Genomic DNA, 16,705 nt, shown 5'->3' with positions numbered 1-16,705 from the left:
ACGCCTGCGCCTGGCGCTGCCTCGGGAGGGGGATGGTGGCGGAGGAGGCGGCGCATCCCGAGCGCAAGGCAGCCGCCGAAGCGAACATGACCGGCGAGCGCTGAGAAGCGCTGAGAGCCTCCGCCTCGCCGGGTTCGCTCGCGCGCTGCGGGGGAGGACAAAGAGCGAGCGAGCGGGCGGCCGGCCGCCTCCGTCTCGTTGCCGCCGGCGCCATGGGGGAGAGGCTCCGAAGCCAAGCGGGCGTCTCCGCGGCGGCGGCGGCAGCAACGACGGCGGCTACCCCCACCTGCTCGCTGCGTAACGGGTTGCTGCACAACGGCTTCCACCCGCTGCCCAGCAATGGAGACGCGCCGCGCCCGCTGCTGTTCCGTCCAGACCTGCCTCTGCCCAGCCACGGCTCGCCGACGAAGAAATGCCGGACGCGCCGGAGGATGGACTCGGGCAGGAAAAACAGGCCACGTAAGTGCGGGATGAGGAGGCCCGCCTGGGGCCGCGCGTTGCGCTCGGTTTTACGCACGCGTGCATGCATGCATGCATGCGTGGGGCCCTGCACGGCGGCATCAGGCGATGCGGCGCGGGGCAAGCAAGGCTGCTCCCTTCGTCTTCCAGGAATATGGCAGCCAGCACCGAGTCACCGTTACGCGGCCGCCTCTTCGAGGCGCCGGGAGGGGAAGGGCGGCCGAGGAGCGAGATGGGGACGCCTGCTCACGTGTGCACCGTCAAATGTGTAAAAGCACCTTCACGCGATGAAATTCGGGGCTTGAACAGCAGCGGCTTCATTGCTTAGCTGGAGGCAGATTAATTAATATTGTGATTCATTTAAAAAAACACAGCAAAACGAGATGGAGGCAGAGGCCCCTACTAATTTCTCCGGGATTATATGAGTTTCCTACGCTCAAGGATCTAATCCTTCGTTCCCGTGTTGCTCCCAAGCAGCTGCTCTAGCAATGTGTGCAGCAACCTTTTGCTCCACCGCGCAAGAATCAGTTCATTAAATACCGTCTCGGGCCAGCCAATAAGGGAGCCTTCCCAGGGAACACACCCACTGATACCACGTAGGATGGCCCCACGGTTGGCCAATCAGGAGGCTGGGAGGGAGTGGGTTTGTCCTGGTTTCTACATCGCTGGGTGCAGAACGCTAAAATGAGAGATTTCTCAATTTATAGTCAGCATAAATGTGACCTTGCTAGAGCAGATAACCAGTTGCTGGCATGTAAAAGTCACACCGACTTGGATTGTCACCCTCAAGGAAACCTGCTCCTGTGACCTTTAATAACCCAGAATGAAGCTTATAATTGATGAGAAACAGTGTAAGTAAATCATATTGATGGCTAAATGAAGGCTAGTGTTAAACTTGCTAATAATGTGCTTCTCTCTGTCTCTGCTTAAATGTAGGGAAGTCTCTTATGAGGAAGAGCTTGATCAGGCAACATAGTTAAATCTTCAGTGGGATAACATGTGAAAGATACTGCCTTTGGGTAGGAGATTGCACTTGATAATCAGCTGGATCTCTTCCACCCCTCCGAGTCTGTGAAATTTAATTTCTTTTTCATTTATAATACAAAAATTAATCTGAGCTCTCTCAAAAAGGTCCAACTGATCAGCACACGTCTTGGGTTCATGCACACCTGTGATATTTGTATAACAAACTTCAAAAGTTCACCACACTCTGACATAATGGTCCAGAATGATTAGTGTTATGTTTGTAAGTACGCATAAAACAGGTGGCTTGGAAATCGTTGAAACGATGAGAATAACAGCCTGATCTGAAGTGTTTACTTAGAAGTTAAACATGTGCAATGAGACTTCCAGAGTGGTATATTTAGGATTAGCTCTATCGAGCTACAGTGTAGATTATAATTACACCACCTTTCTACACAACTTGCTGAGTGAGAAAATGCTCACTCAGATCCTCATTGAAAACAAATACTTGGCGTATTTTTTTTTTAGATCGTTATGTTATGTCATCACTATGCTGAATGAGGCAGATCTAGTATGAGAGTTGAGTCCTTACTCTGGAGAGTTTACAATCTAAAGTTGGATAAGGGAAGCATAGGATAGAATAAAATGTAGACATGAGGGCTGACAGCATCAGAATTACACATCCACCAGAAGTGCCTCTGGAAATGATTAGTAGAAGTACATTAGTATTGTAACCTGAGCCTACCTTAAAATAATTATTTAAGGAATAAAGAGATGGCAGAATTCTCAAATGTGCCATTCGCTCTGAAGCACAAGATTGCACGTGGTCAGTTAGGTGCCAACTAGCTTTTCCTTTTCTGGAATTGATGGGTATGTTTTGGTAGCATTCTTTGGTATTCTTTCAGTTTCCTAGTTGTAATAAAAACAGGACAGATACGAGCTGCTTTATTATCTAAAAGACTATCCTGTCTATAGCTTTACAGGGGCTGTCTTACCAGCAGCTTCTTTTTCATTTACATACTGAAGTTATAACTATCTCTAACTCTATCACCAAGAAAAAAAAGTTATGTACAGTCCTGGTCAATCATTTTATGCTTGGAGCTCCTACATGCAGTCTTCAAACCTGGCATAAGTAAGCAATGCTGAAAGGACACTTTCTAATTCCCCTTTCCATGATTACTGGTGGTGTCATCTTTAAACGCTGTGCTTAAGGAACATAGTAAGATATAGTGTTCTATTTTGTCTTCACTGAATGTGAAAATATAAGGCCGGTACATCTTTGCTTATGACATTAATCCCAGTCTGATGTGGAACGTCAAAAGTTTAAAATAATTCTTTGCATTACAAAGAATTGTTTGAGATCTTTGTTGTTTCACACTGTCCAGAATAAGAGAAACTATGGATTTATATTCCCTTTTTCTAAAGATAACAGAAAGGGAAGAAATGATGTAGAAGAGATTATAAAATGCTTAAAACTGAAATACATTGGGTCTAGCTGGAAAAACTTCTGGGTAACTTTCTACTGAGTAATGAAATAAATAAGGAGCTTGCACTGAACAGATTTGAGTAGAACACAATAATGAATAATCCGGTCTTTCTGGTTTGATGTAGTTATTCAGAGGCCAACGTTGAAGGTGCTTCTTAGCTATGAATGTTAAAGGGTGTATTGCAAATTGCATGAACTAATTTGTGTGAAGGCACCTTGTTCATGAAAGGTCCTGATAATGCAAGCCTTGAAGTTCAAGCGATATCTCTTTGATCGCTAATCCTTTGCATGGCACATAAAGCAATTGTTAAACTTCTTATGTAAAGGGGAAAAATACTCCCAGTTATAATGCCAAACCAATATATGTATGACATCTACTTCAGATTTTGTTTGGTAGCAACCATGTAATTGCATGATAAGACAGATGTGGACATACTGGACATCCAGAACTGGAGAGGAAGAAGGTTATCTGAAGTAATTCCAGCTGAAGCTGATCTGCGCTGAAGTGCCAAAACTGAAATTGCGGTGATCTAGTGCTGGAATGGCTCAGTGACAGCCTATGGACGCATCCATTCTTGGAGCTGATTGTGTCCAACCTGTTAGCCTACCTATGGTTCTAGGTTGCCCTGTCCTGCAAACCCATGGAGAATAGATGCAGTTCTGTTGTGAATGCTGTAGGGCCAAGCATGCATCCCAGTTAGGGAGAAAGAGATCAGAGGCTGTCCAAGACCAGCTTTTGGCTGAAACTGGCCATAGCACCTCCTGGGTAGAAGGAAAAATTGGGAGAAGGATTTATCCTACAAAAGTAGGGGCAGGTTGTAATGATATATTGCTGTAATTAGTATGATGGTGTTCTCCCACCGCCCCCAGCCTTGAACTTCTTGAAAGTTCATTTTTAATGAATTGGCCCCTTGAGCAGCTGGAGTATATGCTAAACCATACACTCCCCCTTTTCTTGCCCAGTGTATACAAAGGAATGCCACAAAATGCCTTAGGGGAAAAATATAAAATACAAATTCAAATCCGGTGCTATGGATCAGAGCAGGCATGGCCATCATTTTAAGTATACAAGTTGGCCATGCCTGCTCCAGGGTATAGCGTTGGACATGAATCTGTATTTTTTTTATCCCGTGCCGCCACTGGCACTTTGTGGAGTGACAGCATGTGACTGCTTTCTTGTTGTGTGAACCTTGCACATCAAAACAAACTCCTCTTTTTAAAGTTTATATGGAAACTGGCTGGAAGCTATCACAGGTTACAAGGCATTGAACCTTCAGCAGATGAACTGGTTTTACCTAAGTGAACAATAGTTTGTGCTGTTGCAGTTTTGTATGTTCTTTTTTATGCCCAAGGGATATAACTAAGTTTGGTATTGCTAGTCAAATACCATTTTCTGTGTCTTTTTGCCCTCCTTTTATCTCCCCCGCCCCCGAAAAACAATAATAGGGCTTTTTTGTTGATAGTGTTCCATCTCGCAAATTGTCTAGAAATTCTATGTCGCTGTGGAGAGCAGAATTGTTGGTAAGGCTTCCCAGTGCTCTAAAGTCATTGCAAGGGGCTGGTGATTACCTATAAATCCCTGGTGATAGCTTCTAGCCCAACTTACCTAAAAGACTGCCCCCATCCCTATGTTTCACCATGGCATTTAAAGTAACCAAGAAAGTTCTCCTAAATGTAGCATATCTAGTCCACAGGTTTTCCTACAACACTGAAATTTCCTTCCCTGGAGATTGAACTAAGACCAGTAATGGGGAGGAGAATAGGGAAAAAAATAATTGCCATAATGTTGTCTGTCTCAAATTTTTGGGATGGGGCAGACTGTAAATGCAATCTAATAATTCCTCATCCTAAAAAGTGCTTTGTTAACAAACCCAAGCTGGATGATACTGGGCATTTTCTGTATCCTGCATGAAATGATCTAGGGTTGATTCTCGCATGCATACGTATCAGGTGGTGACTTCTGAAAGATCCATCACAAACATCACAGACAGGGCTCTCATAAAGCCTTAGGCCCGATGCTATTCAATAGCTGGTTCTCACACTCTGTTACAAGTCACCAAATGTTGAGATATCAAGGGAAATGCATGTGAACCAGCTCTTCTTGGTTATTGAATCATGAAGTAGTACCCTAACCACATGTTAAGCAACTGGTCACATTAGGACTGGAGAGGAAAACTGCCACCTGTCATAAGCATGTTCTCCTTATGAGAGATGGCTTCTTACACTTGTGACAGCATAGGATCACCTGCCATTGCCCTGGAGGTGTTGTGCTCCAATAATTAATGACTTGGTGTGTTATTATCTTTTAAGCAATGTAATATGCAGCCTTGAGGGTTTTTCTTTATCATATCCACATGTTCGGATCTAAAAATGTATACATACACAACCACGTTGTTCTCTATTGTACTCTTGACACTATGGTAATACTGTGCTAAAACCAACTTCATAGAATTGTCCAGCAAGGCAGAAATAGGTCCGCACCTCATACACAGTGACCTGGCTCACATGATCAAACAGCCCACCGTGGCTTATTTAATACATAGCATGTGTGGGCGGCCGTTTTGAATATATAACACCCAGCTGAAGCTTGTTGTGTTGTGCAGACCCGGGGACCATGGGCTATGTTAGGGTTAAACAACCCTTGCATAACCCATGCTTGCCAGGTTCCTTTGACACTGAATATGCAAATGCTGCCTGGCACCCACTACAGTCCACCATGGCTTAAATAACCTAGAGTGGGCTGTTTTGATCATGTGAGCTGGCCCAGTATCTCCCCCTAGAATTATTATTATTATTTTTTACATTTCTATACCACCCCATAGCTGAAGCTCTCTGGGCAGTTTACAGAAGTTAATGCCATGTTAATTAATTGGAGAATTACCAGTTCCTACCTTTATACCCAAGACAGAAAGGCCTGGCGTGCTATGGTCCATGGGGTCACGAAGAGTCGGACACGACTTAACGACTGAACAACAACAACAACCTTTATACCCACAACCACTAAAGTCAATTAGAATCCCCAACCCCAATCTGCTTTGTGTTTTGTTGCTCAGTCGTTAAGTCCTGTCCGACTCTTCGTGACCCCATGGACCATAGCACGCCAGGCCTTCCTGTCCTCCGCTCTCTCCCGGAATGTGCTCAAGTTCATATTCATTGCATCGGTGATGCTATCTAGCCATCTCATCCTCTGCCGTCCCCTTCTCCTTTTGCCTTCAGTCCTTCCCAGTATCAGTGAGTTTTCTCTTTGCATTAGGTAGCCAAAATATTTGAGCTTCAGCTTCAGTATCTGTCCTTGCAATGAGCAGTCAGGGTTGATTTCCTTTAGGACTGACTGATTTGACTTCCTTGCTTTGTGTTTACTTTTTCCTATAAATCAAGAAGAAAAATATATATATTAAAGTACTCAGTTTTAATGTTTTACAGTTGTGGACAATCAGTTGGACGTGTCCAGTTTAAAATGCACTCGGAAACTATGTTAAAGGTACTCTCACATTATCCATAAATGAACTTTCCCCTAGATTGTTCAGCTGTTAGCATCCATCAAGTTAAGTGACCCTTGTAATCTTTCAGATACCTTCTGTTTGCTTAGACCTAGTTCTCACTGAGGTTGCAAATGTGTGTCTGCGCTGTACCACTTCAGTTCGCATGTGGGCCTCATGTGATTGACTCGTCAATAAAGAAGAAATTCCCTGCATATAGAAAAGTAGATGTCAGAGACAATGCGCCTGGCCTAGCCTTGACCTTGACGGACCTACTTTCTATGTATAGGGTTTTTTCCCCCAGGAGGGAGCATTGCCATAATATAATACCTCCCCTCTCAGCAATCTTAGGTGTTACAATTCAGACAGAAGTTTACCACCTCAGTGAGACCAAGCCATAGTCAGTCCCATACTTTATGTTCGAACTATTAAGAGTGCCCAAATGGGTCCTTTGTTTGATTTCCCATTATATCATAAATTAATGCTGGGCACAGTACTTCTTCAACATTACACAGTTTAAAGCTATTGACTATTTTTACATTACATCTGTTGGTATCTTAACATATGAGGTGTCTTATGACTAATGTTACTGCATCCTATTTTAATACTGTAGTACCTAGAACTGGACTGTCTTGTATCAGTGCCAGTTTTATAACCTGGTACAATGTGAAGAAACAGTAGCACTGACTTTCCCTCCCATCTTTTCATATTTTATTAAGCTGATGGGACTGGGGAGGTGAATTGTTAGCTGGTTCTTCTAATCATAGGAAAATCTGTTCTGAACAATGGCATCTCATTGCAATGACTAAGGATCATGTGATAATTTTAGCTAATATAAAATATTCAGTGATTTCTTTTGCCTTTTTTTTTTTTAGGCAGATGTACACAGCTAAGGTTTTAATTGGGCTTGTTAATAATGGCTCCACAAATTTTTCATGAGAAGTTATAAAGAGTGAGAAATCTCTTTCCAGGGCCCTAAAAAATCTCACAGTTTTAAAGCTGCCCTCTGTTTTAATCCTTTTTAAAATCCTAATGGAGAGATACTTAAAAAAAAACACCCAAGAAAATTAAAGGTGCAATCCTATGCATGTTTAGACAGAAAAAAGTTCTACAACTCCCAGCTTTCCCCGGCCAGTTATGACTGGCTGCCATTACTGGAAGCCATTATTTCAAATGAGTTGATCATCTTAATACCCCTTTTTATATATGAGTGATGGGGACATTATAAATCAGTTTTTATTTCTAAACCCAAATGGCTTAGAACCTTAATATCTGAAGGAACACTTCTCCCTGCATCAGCCTGCCTGCATCCTAAGAGGCTAGAGATGTGAAGGCCCAGAAAAATGAAAAACAAAAAACGTTTTTTCTCCCTTAGGGAAGTTTTTTGTTCCCCCTCCCTCCCCCAGGCCTCCACATCTCTAGGGAAAGCTCTTTCTTCTCAAAGTATATGACGAAAAGGGAGAGCGCCTTCGCCATTGTGGTGCTCTGATTGTGGAGGTGTGACTGGCAGCAACATTATATTGTTTTCAGTGCCAGGTCAAAACCTATGTGTTTGCCCAGTTATTTTAAATTGGATTATGAAGCAGGGTGATGTTGTTGTAGTTCTTGTTCATTTTGTTAGGTTAAAAAAATCACTACATTTTGTAAACTGTCCTGGTACCATTAGATGAAGGGTGATATATAAATATTTTAAATAAAGAAATAATAAATATAGCTCTGTCTGTATTTTGTAATTTGCAACCTTACTACACAAAATACCTGTGTGCTACTTTGTTTTGCACCATATATCATAAAATCTATTAAATCTCTATAGTTGACTAGATTTTTCCTTTTGACTTTATTGGCTTCTGATCCTAAGTTGCTGTTCATCTGCAGTCTTTTATGTATTTATCCCATGTGAATTCTGCAAAATTAGTGTCTGCATCTGTAGGGGGTGGGGGGAAGAAATAAAGCATTTCTTGCTGAACAATCGGTAGATCCATGGTTGTTTCAGTTCTTTAAAATATTTTACTGTGTGCTTTGTGAGAAGACCCTGTACTGCAAAGAAGATAATACTACTTTTTATACAGCTGTGAAGTCTGATGCATAGACCAATTAAAAGAAGGATGTTATCTAGAGGTGAAAATAAACCCAAATAGCCCAGTGTACTGAGGTCTCTAGAAAAGTCATCAAATGAAATAATGTTGATCTTTGAAGCGTTCTTTACAACGATGTTGGCTTCAGTGTACATCCCCAAATAGGTGGAGGAAAATGCCTTGCTTAGCACTAGGTCAGGATGAGCTAGCTTGTCATATTCAAATGTGGCGATGGGTAGCTGTGATGCATGCTAATACACAGCATGAACCAATTAACATAACTGCAATACCATCAGCCAGTTTCTTATTTGTGTACCATAATTTCTCTGCTGCCCTCATGTGGATTTTAGAGCTTGTGTGCCCTTGGTAGGTCAGTCATATGATTTCCTCTCCATAGTTCAAATTCCTTTGTGTTGGATTAATGGCTGCAAGGAGCGTAGTATTTAACACAACGCTTTCAAAGGGACCAGCATTTGTTTGTGCTCTTATTAGCAAGTAAACTGAAATCTGCTTCAGGCATTCAAAAGAGGGACTGTGAGAGAGGAAGCACAAATAATTTATTCTGACTATGCCAGACTGTAGAAAAGAGGCAGCATGTAAACCAAAAATTCTTAGTGAAGACAAACTCATTTAAAAGACTGACTAAATCCTCTTAGGAACGTGTTTAAAAAAAAGTGCCAAGAGTGGAAGCATAACTCGCTTGTGTTTCCTGTCCGTGCATTTCCCAAGGAAATACCTGCACATTTCTATCTGTGCAGTTTGTCCCTTTGGGGGGAACATACATCTTGCCACATCTTCCCTTTGCCAGGATGAGAGGAAGTAGAAGGCCCTTACGTGTTCCATTTGCACAATGTGTTCCTGATGCCATGTCACTCTGTAACCAGTGGCTATGATCCAGAGAGTCCCTACTGTGTCTGCACAGGCTGTGGCTTCTAATACAAAGGTTACATGGGCATAGCTGGGTGTTTTTGGTTTACTTTGATCTCTCAGGCAGACACATGTGCACACACGCGCCTTCTCTGACTTCTCTCAACAAACAGAAGTTGTGTTTTGAAAATCTTGATTTTAAAATTAAGTGTACAGGGATGGAGAAGAAATACTGAATTGTAGACATAGATATTTTCACCCTTCCTCGTTGCAGAGACAGATCTCTCAACTATGGCTATGGATTTCTACAGGTTAGAGCAGGCTTCCCCAACTTGGTGCCCTCCATATGTTTTGGACCACAACTCCCGGCATTCCTGACCATGGACCATGCTGACTGGGGCTGATAGGAGTCAACGTCCTAAAAATCTGGAGGGCACCAGCCTGGAGAAGGCTGGGTTAAAGTATAGCTCCACGCTTTCTCACTTTTTGTTGTCACTAGTAGATTATTCGATGTCACTTACTCTGGCTCTACATTTTCGTTTTGGTGAATAAAGGCTCCCAGAAGAACTCTATCTGTATGGTGCAAGTATTTTGGCATGTATTTTGAAGCGCTTACATTTGCCACCCACAAATAATTAGGCGATGTAGCGATCCAGGGGTGTGAATTTGCATCTTTCTCCATAAAGGCATATAATAAGAGTTCTCTGTAGTTTAAAAACCAGGATTTCTGTAAGTCTGTAATGGGATTAGCCCCACGAGCTTCAATGTGCTGTGGTAGAAGATGCTGTGAGCAACTTGGATTTTACAGTGTTTAATCTGAATATCCTAAAATATGTTGCTGATAACTGTCCCCAAGTTTTCCAGGGTTTTATTTAAAATATAAGATGCAAACTCCTTTACTTGATTGGTGATGTTATACATGACCCTCCAAGTCATTGCTTTTCAGAGCTCCACTCAAGAAACGCATCTATACTCGTGGCATTTTCCTGTGGCTTGTACGTTAGTCCTCATATCAGGCAGATTTTGGCATGTCCTGTACTTGGATACATTTCAGAAACAACAGTGTTAACCAAACAGAGTACACTTTCATGTGCGAGAACTGGAAGGTAGTTTTGTGTAAACGTTGTAGAACCTAAAAAATTTTGAACTGCCTGGTCAACCAGATTGCTTTGTCATAGCCGCAACCAGATAAGTATCTGAGAGAGTGAGGTTATGAGGCATCATCTTTAGCTGGTTAGTACAGATACTTTATGGTTGGAAGCAAACTATGCATGGGCTTTTGGTGGAGGATCTTTGTGGTGGTCGTTGGCGTTGGGTAAGAATGGCTTAGTTTTACTACGTTTAATATGCATAGTATGAAGGAATTTGGATTCTGTTTTTGCCTGTTTATGGAGAAGCCAATAAAAAGCTAATTCTAAGGTACTATGAATTACTATGCTGGCCTCTGTTTATGGGGAAAGACAGGATAATTCAGTATTTGAGATGTAACATTTGGAAGCAAGCCAAATTTAGTCATTGTAGTGTTCCATAGTGGCTTGCTGCCAAAAATTGGTGTCAAATATTTTTGCTGGTGCTGAATTGCACAGAGCCCAGCGATGAGAAAAGTGTGACCAGTGGAAGGATTCAGTGCAGGTGAAAATAGCCCCTGGATCTCCCGAAGCTGCCTACCCCCTTTTTGTTTGTTTGTTTGTTTGTTTTGTTTATTTATTTATTTATTACATTTATATCCCACTTTTTTCCTCCAAGGAACTCAAGGCGGTGTATAGAATCCTCCTCGTCCTCCATTTTATCCTCATAACAACAACTCTGTGAGGTAGGTTGGGCTGAGAGTTTGTGACTGGCCCAAAGTCACTCAGTGAGCTTCCATGGCTAAGGGGACTAGAACCCAGATCTCCCCACTCCCAGTCCAGCACTCTAGCCACTACATCACACTGGCTGTCTTTTAAAGTTTGGGATACATTATGCAGTAAATGTTAAGTTTTTGCTGCCTTAGTTTTATCTTTCATGCAAGTTTGTTATCTTTTGATTACCAAATCCAACTGGTGAGTGTATATTTGAACTATGATTTTGTGTTACAAAGGGTGGGTGGGGTGGGGAAGGCTTTGCAGAAATTTCCAGTGAGTTTAGAAATTGTCCTGCTTACCTCTCTAGTTGGGTTGAAAAAGGCAACAGTTTGTTAGAAAGTAGAGATACAAGGGTTTAGCTTTCCAGTTGTGAAAGCAAAACAAATATGAGAGCAACCAAAACTTTTCAAGAAAACCAGTGTCTGTGTATATGCAAGTGCCTATTCAGTGTGTTTGCCTCAAGGACATAATGTTTTGCATCTCTTAAGGGGAAGAATCATCTTCCATATGAAATTAATACTTATATAAAATGGATCTCAAGATGCTGCGGGGCAATCTACATTACAACTTTAAACTGGTTTCAAACCGGTTTATCTAAAGGGGTCCTGCAGTTTCATGAGGGTACTGAGAATTCTTTGCTAGAGACCCCTGTCCCCTGATGAAGCGGCCCCTCTTCCTAGAGCTACAATTCCCAGAATTCCTGTATTTGGTAGCCGTAATAGCTAAAAACAGGTTTGAAACCAGTTTAAAGTTGTAACGTAGATTGCCCTGCTATGGGAGTTTGAATGAAAGACCTTCTGTCCTCAGGTTAACATTATAAGCGAGAAGGGAGAACTCTTTTATAGCCATGTAAGGATTTGGAAAGGACTGCAGAAAAATATCAACTTGCAGTCCTCTGCACCAGGAGTGGGCAACATGTAGCCCACCAGATATTTTGGCCTTCAACTCCTGTCAGCCCTCACCATTGGCTATGCTGGGTAGGGCTGATGGTCTGGAAGGCCACAAGTTGCAGACCCCTGCTCTGTACACTTACATAAAACTAAGCCCCATTAAACTCAGTAGGGCTTGCCTCTGAGTGAATATTCATAGGATCATGCTGTCTGAGTAACATGTAAAAGATTACCTTCTTTGAGTCAAAGGGATGCTATTTCACTGGCATTTTTAAATATTGGCAAGTACTTAAATGTTGATTTCTAAATTGCCAAAACAGCATGATGGAAATTCAAAATGGGAATTCATGGAATTTCCAGAAGCTGACTAGTCTGAACTACAGTTAACTTTTGAAAATAATGACAGTACCCAGTTCACACTTGGGCACCTATTTACCTCACTATTCCAAAATTGGCTATATATCTTTCTACACTTTGATAGAGATGTGAAGGCCTGGGAAAAAACCCAGAAGAAATTGGGAGTAACCCAGATTAATTGTGGGGAGGAATCAATTTTTTTCCCCCAGAATTTTTTTTTTTTTTAATTTAGGGGAAAACTGGTGTTTTTTCTTCATTTTTCTGGGGTTTCCCCTAGTTTTTCCCCAAGCTTTCACAATCTCTGGGCTTGGACGTCTCCTGGCAATATCATGTAGATACAGATGAAACTCATTATCGTAATGAAGTGCTTCGGGGAAAAATATTCTGGTGTCTTTATTTTATATCCACAACAGTCTTTTAACTAGATTAAGCCAAGAGATGATAGCTTGCCCAAGGCCAGAGCCAGATGATTATAAGATGATGGGGTGTGTGGATCCAATAGCTTGGCTACAGTCAGATTTTTACATTTGTCTTTCTGTGAGATTTCTTCAGCCTTGTATTTTTGCATTGTTTATGTAAATAGGTTTGTAACCTGTCCATTAGGAAGACTCAAGGAGGGGATTGTGTGTGTGTGTGTGTGTGTGTTTTTTAATCCTCTATAATGGCCAGCTAAAAAATCAATGTGTCAGTCCTCCCCCACCCTTTCCGGCCCAATTTCTGTTTGGTTCTCCACTCTTGCCTTGAAATTGCCCCCAAACGTTGTTCACAAGAGAAGAATAAGAATATCTTTCTGCCCCCACTGCTTTGCTATTCAGGTCTGGCTTTAAATATAGGGTGTTGAACCTCTTTCAGCCCAAGGGCCAAATTCAGTTTCAGAAAAGCTCTTGGGAGCTGCATTCCAGTGATGGGTAGAGCTGAAGGCAAAGGAGGCGCAGCCAAACGCAAAAGGGGTGGGGCAAATGATACAAAAAATGCCAGCATATTGTAGTGTAAAGCTCTTCCTGCCAGTAACTAAGCATTAGGAGAGGCATCTCAACCTTTTAGAATAGGGAAAAACTCTCACAAAAGCTGGGAACCCACCAAACAATCAGCATCAGAGAAAAGGGGCCTGGCCATTTGTGGAACCCAGGAGTACCACATTTGGCCCCCAGGACTGAGGTTCCCCACCCCTGTTTTAAATGCTGCCCCATTCCTCACATGGAGGCTACTGGAAAGCATTTTCTCAGTTTAGAGCTTGATGCATTGGCACAGGTGTAGCACTACAAAGATTCTTATGACCCTGTGCATCTAGCTTCTGCATACCAGCATGGCTGCTGCCTGGACTGTACAACTCTGGCATAGTCATGCTGCATATGGCACATAGATTAGTGGTAAGAACCTTTTAAACAGTGCATTCCTAAGTATAAATCCCACTGCATTCAGTGGGACATTCCCAAGTTAGTGTGCATAAGATTGCAACACTAACTTAACTAAATGTTATACTTGCTGTACTGAGCGTGAGCATGGGTCTGTGCTTCCTGGTAGCCTCAGTGTGGGAACTCAATTGTTCACATTGACCCTCGGTTTTAATGTTACCCTGTAGTGAATAAGTGTAGCTTATTTCAATAGCTATCCACAAGTAACACAAAGAATGAGTTATGTCAGCAGGCCATATAATACTGGTGGCATTTTTCCATTTGATAAGAGTCTAACATTGTCATGTGTTCCTTGTTAAATATGGAGCAACTGGTCAGGGCAGGCATGTTCCTCGCACCCCTGCATTAGTTGTGTCAGTCCCAAAAATAGAACCACAGGAACTATTTTGGGAGTGTTGTTTCCCAAGGGAGGGGGACAAGGAGAGAGATTGATCAGGAAGTGTCGCTGGCTTCTTCCTTTCTTTTTCTGTTAATCTTGGCTCATTCTATTCAGTGATTCTAAGAATAAAATGTGATAGCATACTGCTGACTTGCTAGGTGATGATACTGTGATAAAGAATTGTTCAAGACTTGAGATCTTTATAATAAGTAATTTTACATTTGTGCTTTGTTCCTTTGAGTGGGAAAAAAGGCTTAAACAAGGCATGGGCAGACATTTCCCTGGTACTAGTCGGGGCCTCGGCATTTTTAAATGTTGAATTGTGGGTGGGCTACATTCCAGAACAGAGTTATCAGTTTGCTTTCTTACATAACAGAATTTGTGTTGTGTTTACCGTCCATCAAGTACCAGCGTGGTGAAATCTTGTGCATGGTGGAATACTTGTAGTTTATTATTTTATTAACATGAAGGTGATAATTATTTTGATGATGATGACTGTGGAAACTGCTATTGGAAATGGTCTGGAGGCAAGGAAATGCTTGCTATCTTCCACCTTTCTTATGAAAGACCAACATGCTGAGCTTGTATTGACTGATTGATTGATTTACTTACTTCTGTTTAGTTCTATCAGTTTACATGGCACTATACAGAGTAATATTAATCAAAAAAAGACCCTGCCCCAAGTCTACAGTTAACAGTCTACATTTTATTGATGAAGATGGTAGAGAAAAGAGAAACAAAGATTGAACCTATCCAAAGTTTGCTGATATGGCTCTTGGAAATATGGGTAAGGATGAGTGACAGTTCTAATATGAAAAAGAAAAGCATGCAGCCATAGGAACATAGGAAGCTGCCTTGTATCTAAGGATGTTGAAGGAATCCAGCTGTGAGGTGGAGCTCAATGACCTTTCATTGGCTCGGCCCCCTGGACTTCATTCTGTCTTCCACTAGCTGGCCTGACTCGACCTGCAGCGAGTTGGGCCAGCTAGCAGATTTTTTATATTTTTGAATTTGTGCAAATTGCTCAAAGTACACCTGCAATCTGTGTTTATGCAAATTATGGCTGAGACGACAACAACAAAACCCACGTAAAATCCCCTGGAATTCCGGGATGGCTCCACTCACAAATGCAAGCCGAGTTAGGCGTGCCACAGAATTCCAGGGAGCCAAAAATAGGCCGGATTTCCTGGCGATGAACAGCCAGCTCTACTTATACCGAGTTGGACCATTGGTCCATCTAGCCCAGTACTGTTGATGTTGACTGGCAGCGGCTCTTCAGGGTTCCAGGCAATAGTTTTTCCAACCCTGCTTGGAGATGCTAGGGATTGAACTTGGGACCATCTGCAGGCAAAGGATGTGCTCTGCCTCTGACCTACGGCCCCTCTGCCATGGAGGGCATGATGTCAAGGGGCCAGGAGAACCTTATATTTCTGTCTTAACTTACTGGTTCTACACTCTGAATGACTATTATAAACAATTAAATGAGTCTGTGTACTAAATATGCATGCTACAGATCTAAATAGGGTTGCTTTAAAAAAAGAAGAGGGGTGACCTTGACCTGTATTGATAACATTGATATTGCTGTTAAGAGGTACTAAACAGTTACCAAAATGTGTGTTGTATTTTGTTTTGCTGTTTAATATTGAATATATCCAAGAAGGGGCCTTTTAAATTTTCTGAGAACCTTTCCCTGCTGAAATTTCTTTGGCCTCCACTACCGCATTCTAAAATGGCACACTAACCTAGGCCATCTTTAAAGCCAAAAACAAACTCCAGAGATTTGGGCTTTCTTCTGAGAGAGGAACAGCACTTTCAAATGAGCACTGTTGATGACCAATCATCTAATTTTATGGCCTTTGTTGTGGTTGAATGTCATCTTCAGAAATATTTTAAGTATACCTACAGTAATCCATGTTTCCCTGTTCTTATTCCCCACCCCTCCCCTAGCATTCCCATGGTTTGGCATGGATATTGGTGGGACGCTTGTTAAACTGGTCTACTTTGAACCAAAAGACATTACAGCTGAAGAGGAACAGGAGGAAGTGGAAAACCTGAAAAGCATTAGGAAGTACCTGACTTCCAATACAGCCTATGGTAAAACTGGGATTCGAGATGTCCACCTTGAACTGAAAAACTTGACTATGTGTGGGCGTAAAGGGAACCTTCATTTCATCCGTTTTCCAAGCTGTGCTATGCACAGGTTCATACAAATGGGTAGTGAAAAGAACTTCTCAAGCTTGCATACCACACTTTGTGCCACAGGAGGCGGAGCTTACAAGTTTGAGGAAGACTTTCGAATGGTACGTTGGACTTTCATGCTGTCTTGGTTAAGGAGTTTTTCCCCCTGCGGTGGTGCTGCCAAATCAAATACAGGAGAGTGTTTGTGTCAGTCAAACCTGTGACTTCATTGTCAATTTTTGTCACTTCATCTTTTCAGCTTAACAGTGCAATCCTTATACATGTCTACTCAGATGTAAGCCCCACTAAGTTC

At 42.2% G+C, this 16,705-nt stretch overlaps 1 protein-coding gene across 4 annotated transcripts in view; it reads left to right on the top strand.

The window, feature by feature from the left end:
• The first annotated feature begins 18 nt into the window (after positions 1 to 18).
• PANK1 (pantothenate kinase 1) overlaps positions 19 to 16,705 on the top strand; it is a 41,174-nt gene continuing 24,487 nt past the window's right edge. For 2 of the 4 annotated variants that reach the window (XR_014789411.1, XM_084845791.1), the window contains exons 1-2: positions 19 to 459; positions 16,162 to 16,514. Coding sequence is in view for 3 of the 4 variants with exons in the window: in XM_084845791.1 (XP_084701917.1) it covers positions 213 to 459; positions 16,162 to 16,514 (600 nt within the window). In the remaining variant the exon portion in view is untranslated. Of the gene's footprint in view, positions 1,311 to 11,075; positions 11,143 to 16,161; positions 16,515 to 16,705 lie in introns of all 4 variants that reach the window. The other 2 variants (XM_084845793.1, XM_084845792.1) reach the window with 2 other exon arrangements.

This window comes from Heloderma suspectum, chromosome 3 (assembly GCF_057233095.1).
Source record: "Heloderma suspectum isolate Gila_16-S chromosome 3, 16-S_ref, whole genome shotgun sequence".
NCBI classification, from domain to species: Eukaryota; Metazoa; Chordata; class Lepidosauria; order Squamata; family Helodermatidae; genus Heloderma; species Heloderma suspectum.
Note: the sequence above shows the minus strand (reverse complement) of the source record. Positions and strands in the feature narration are given on the sequence as shown.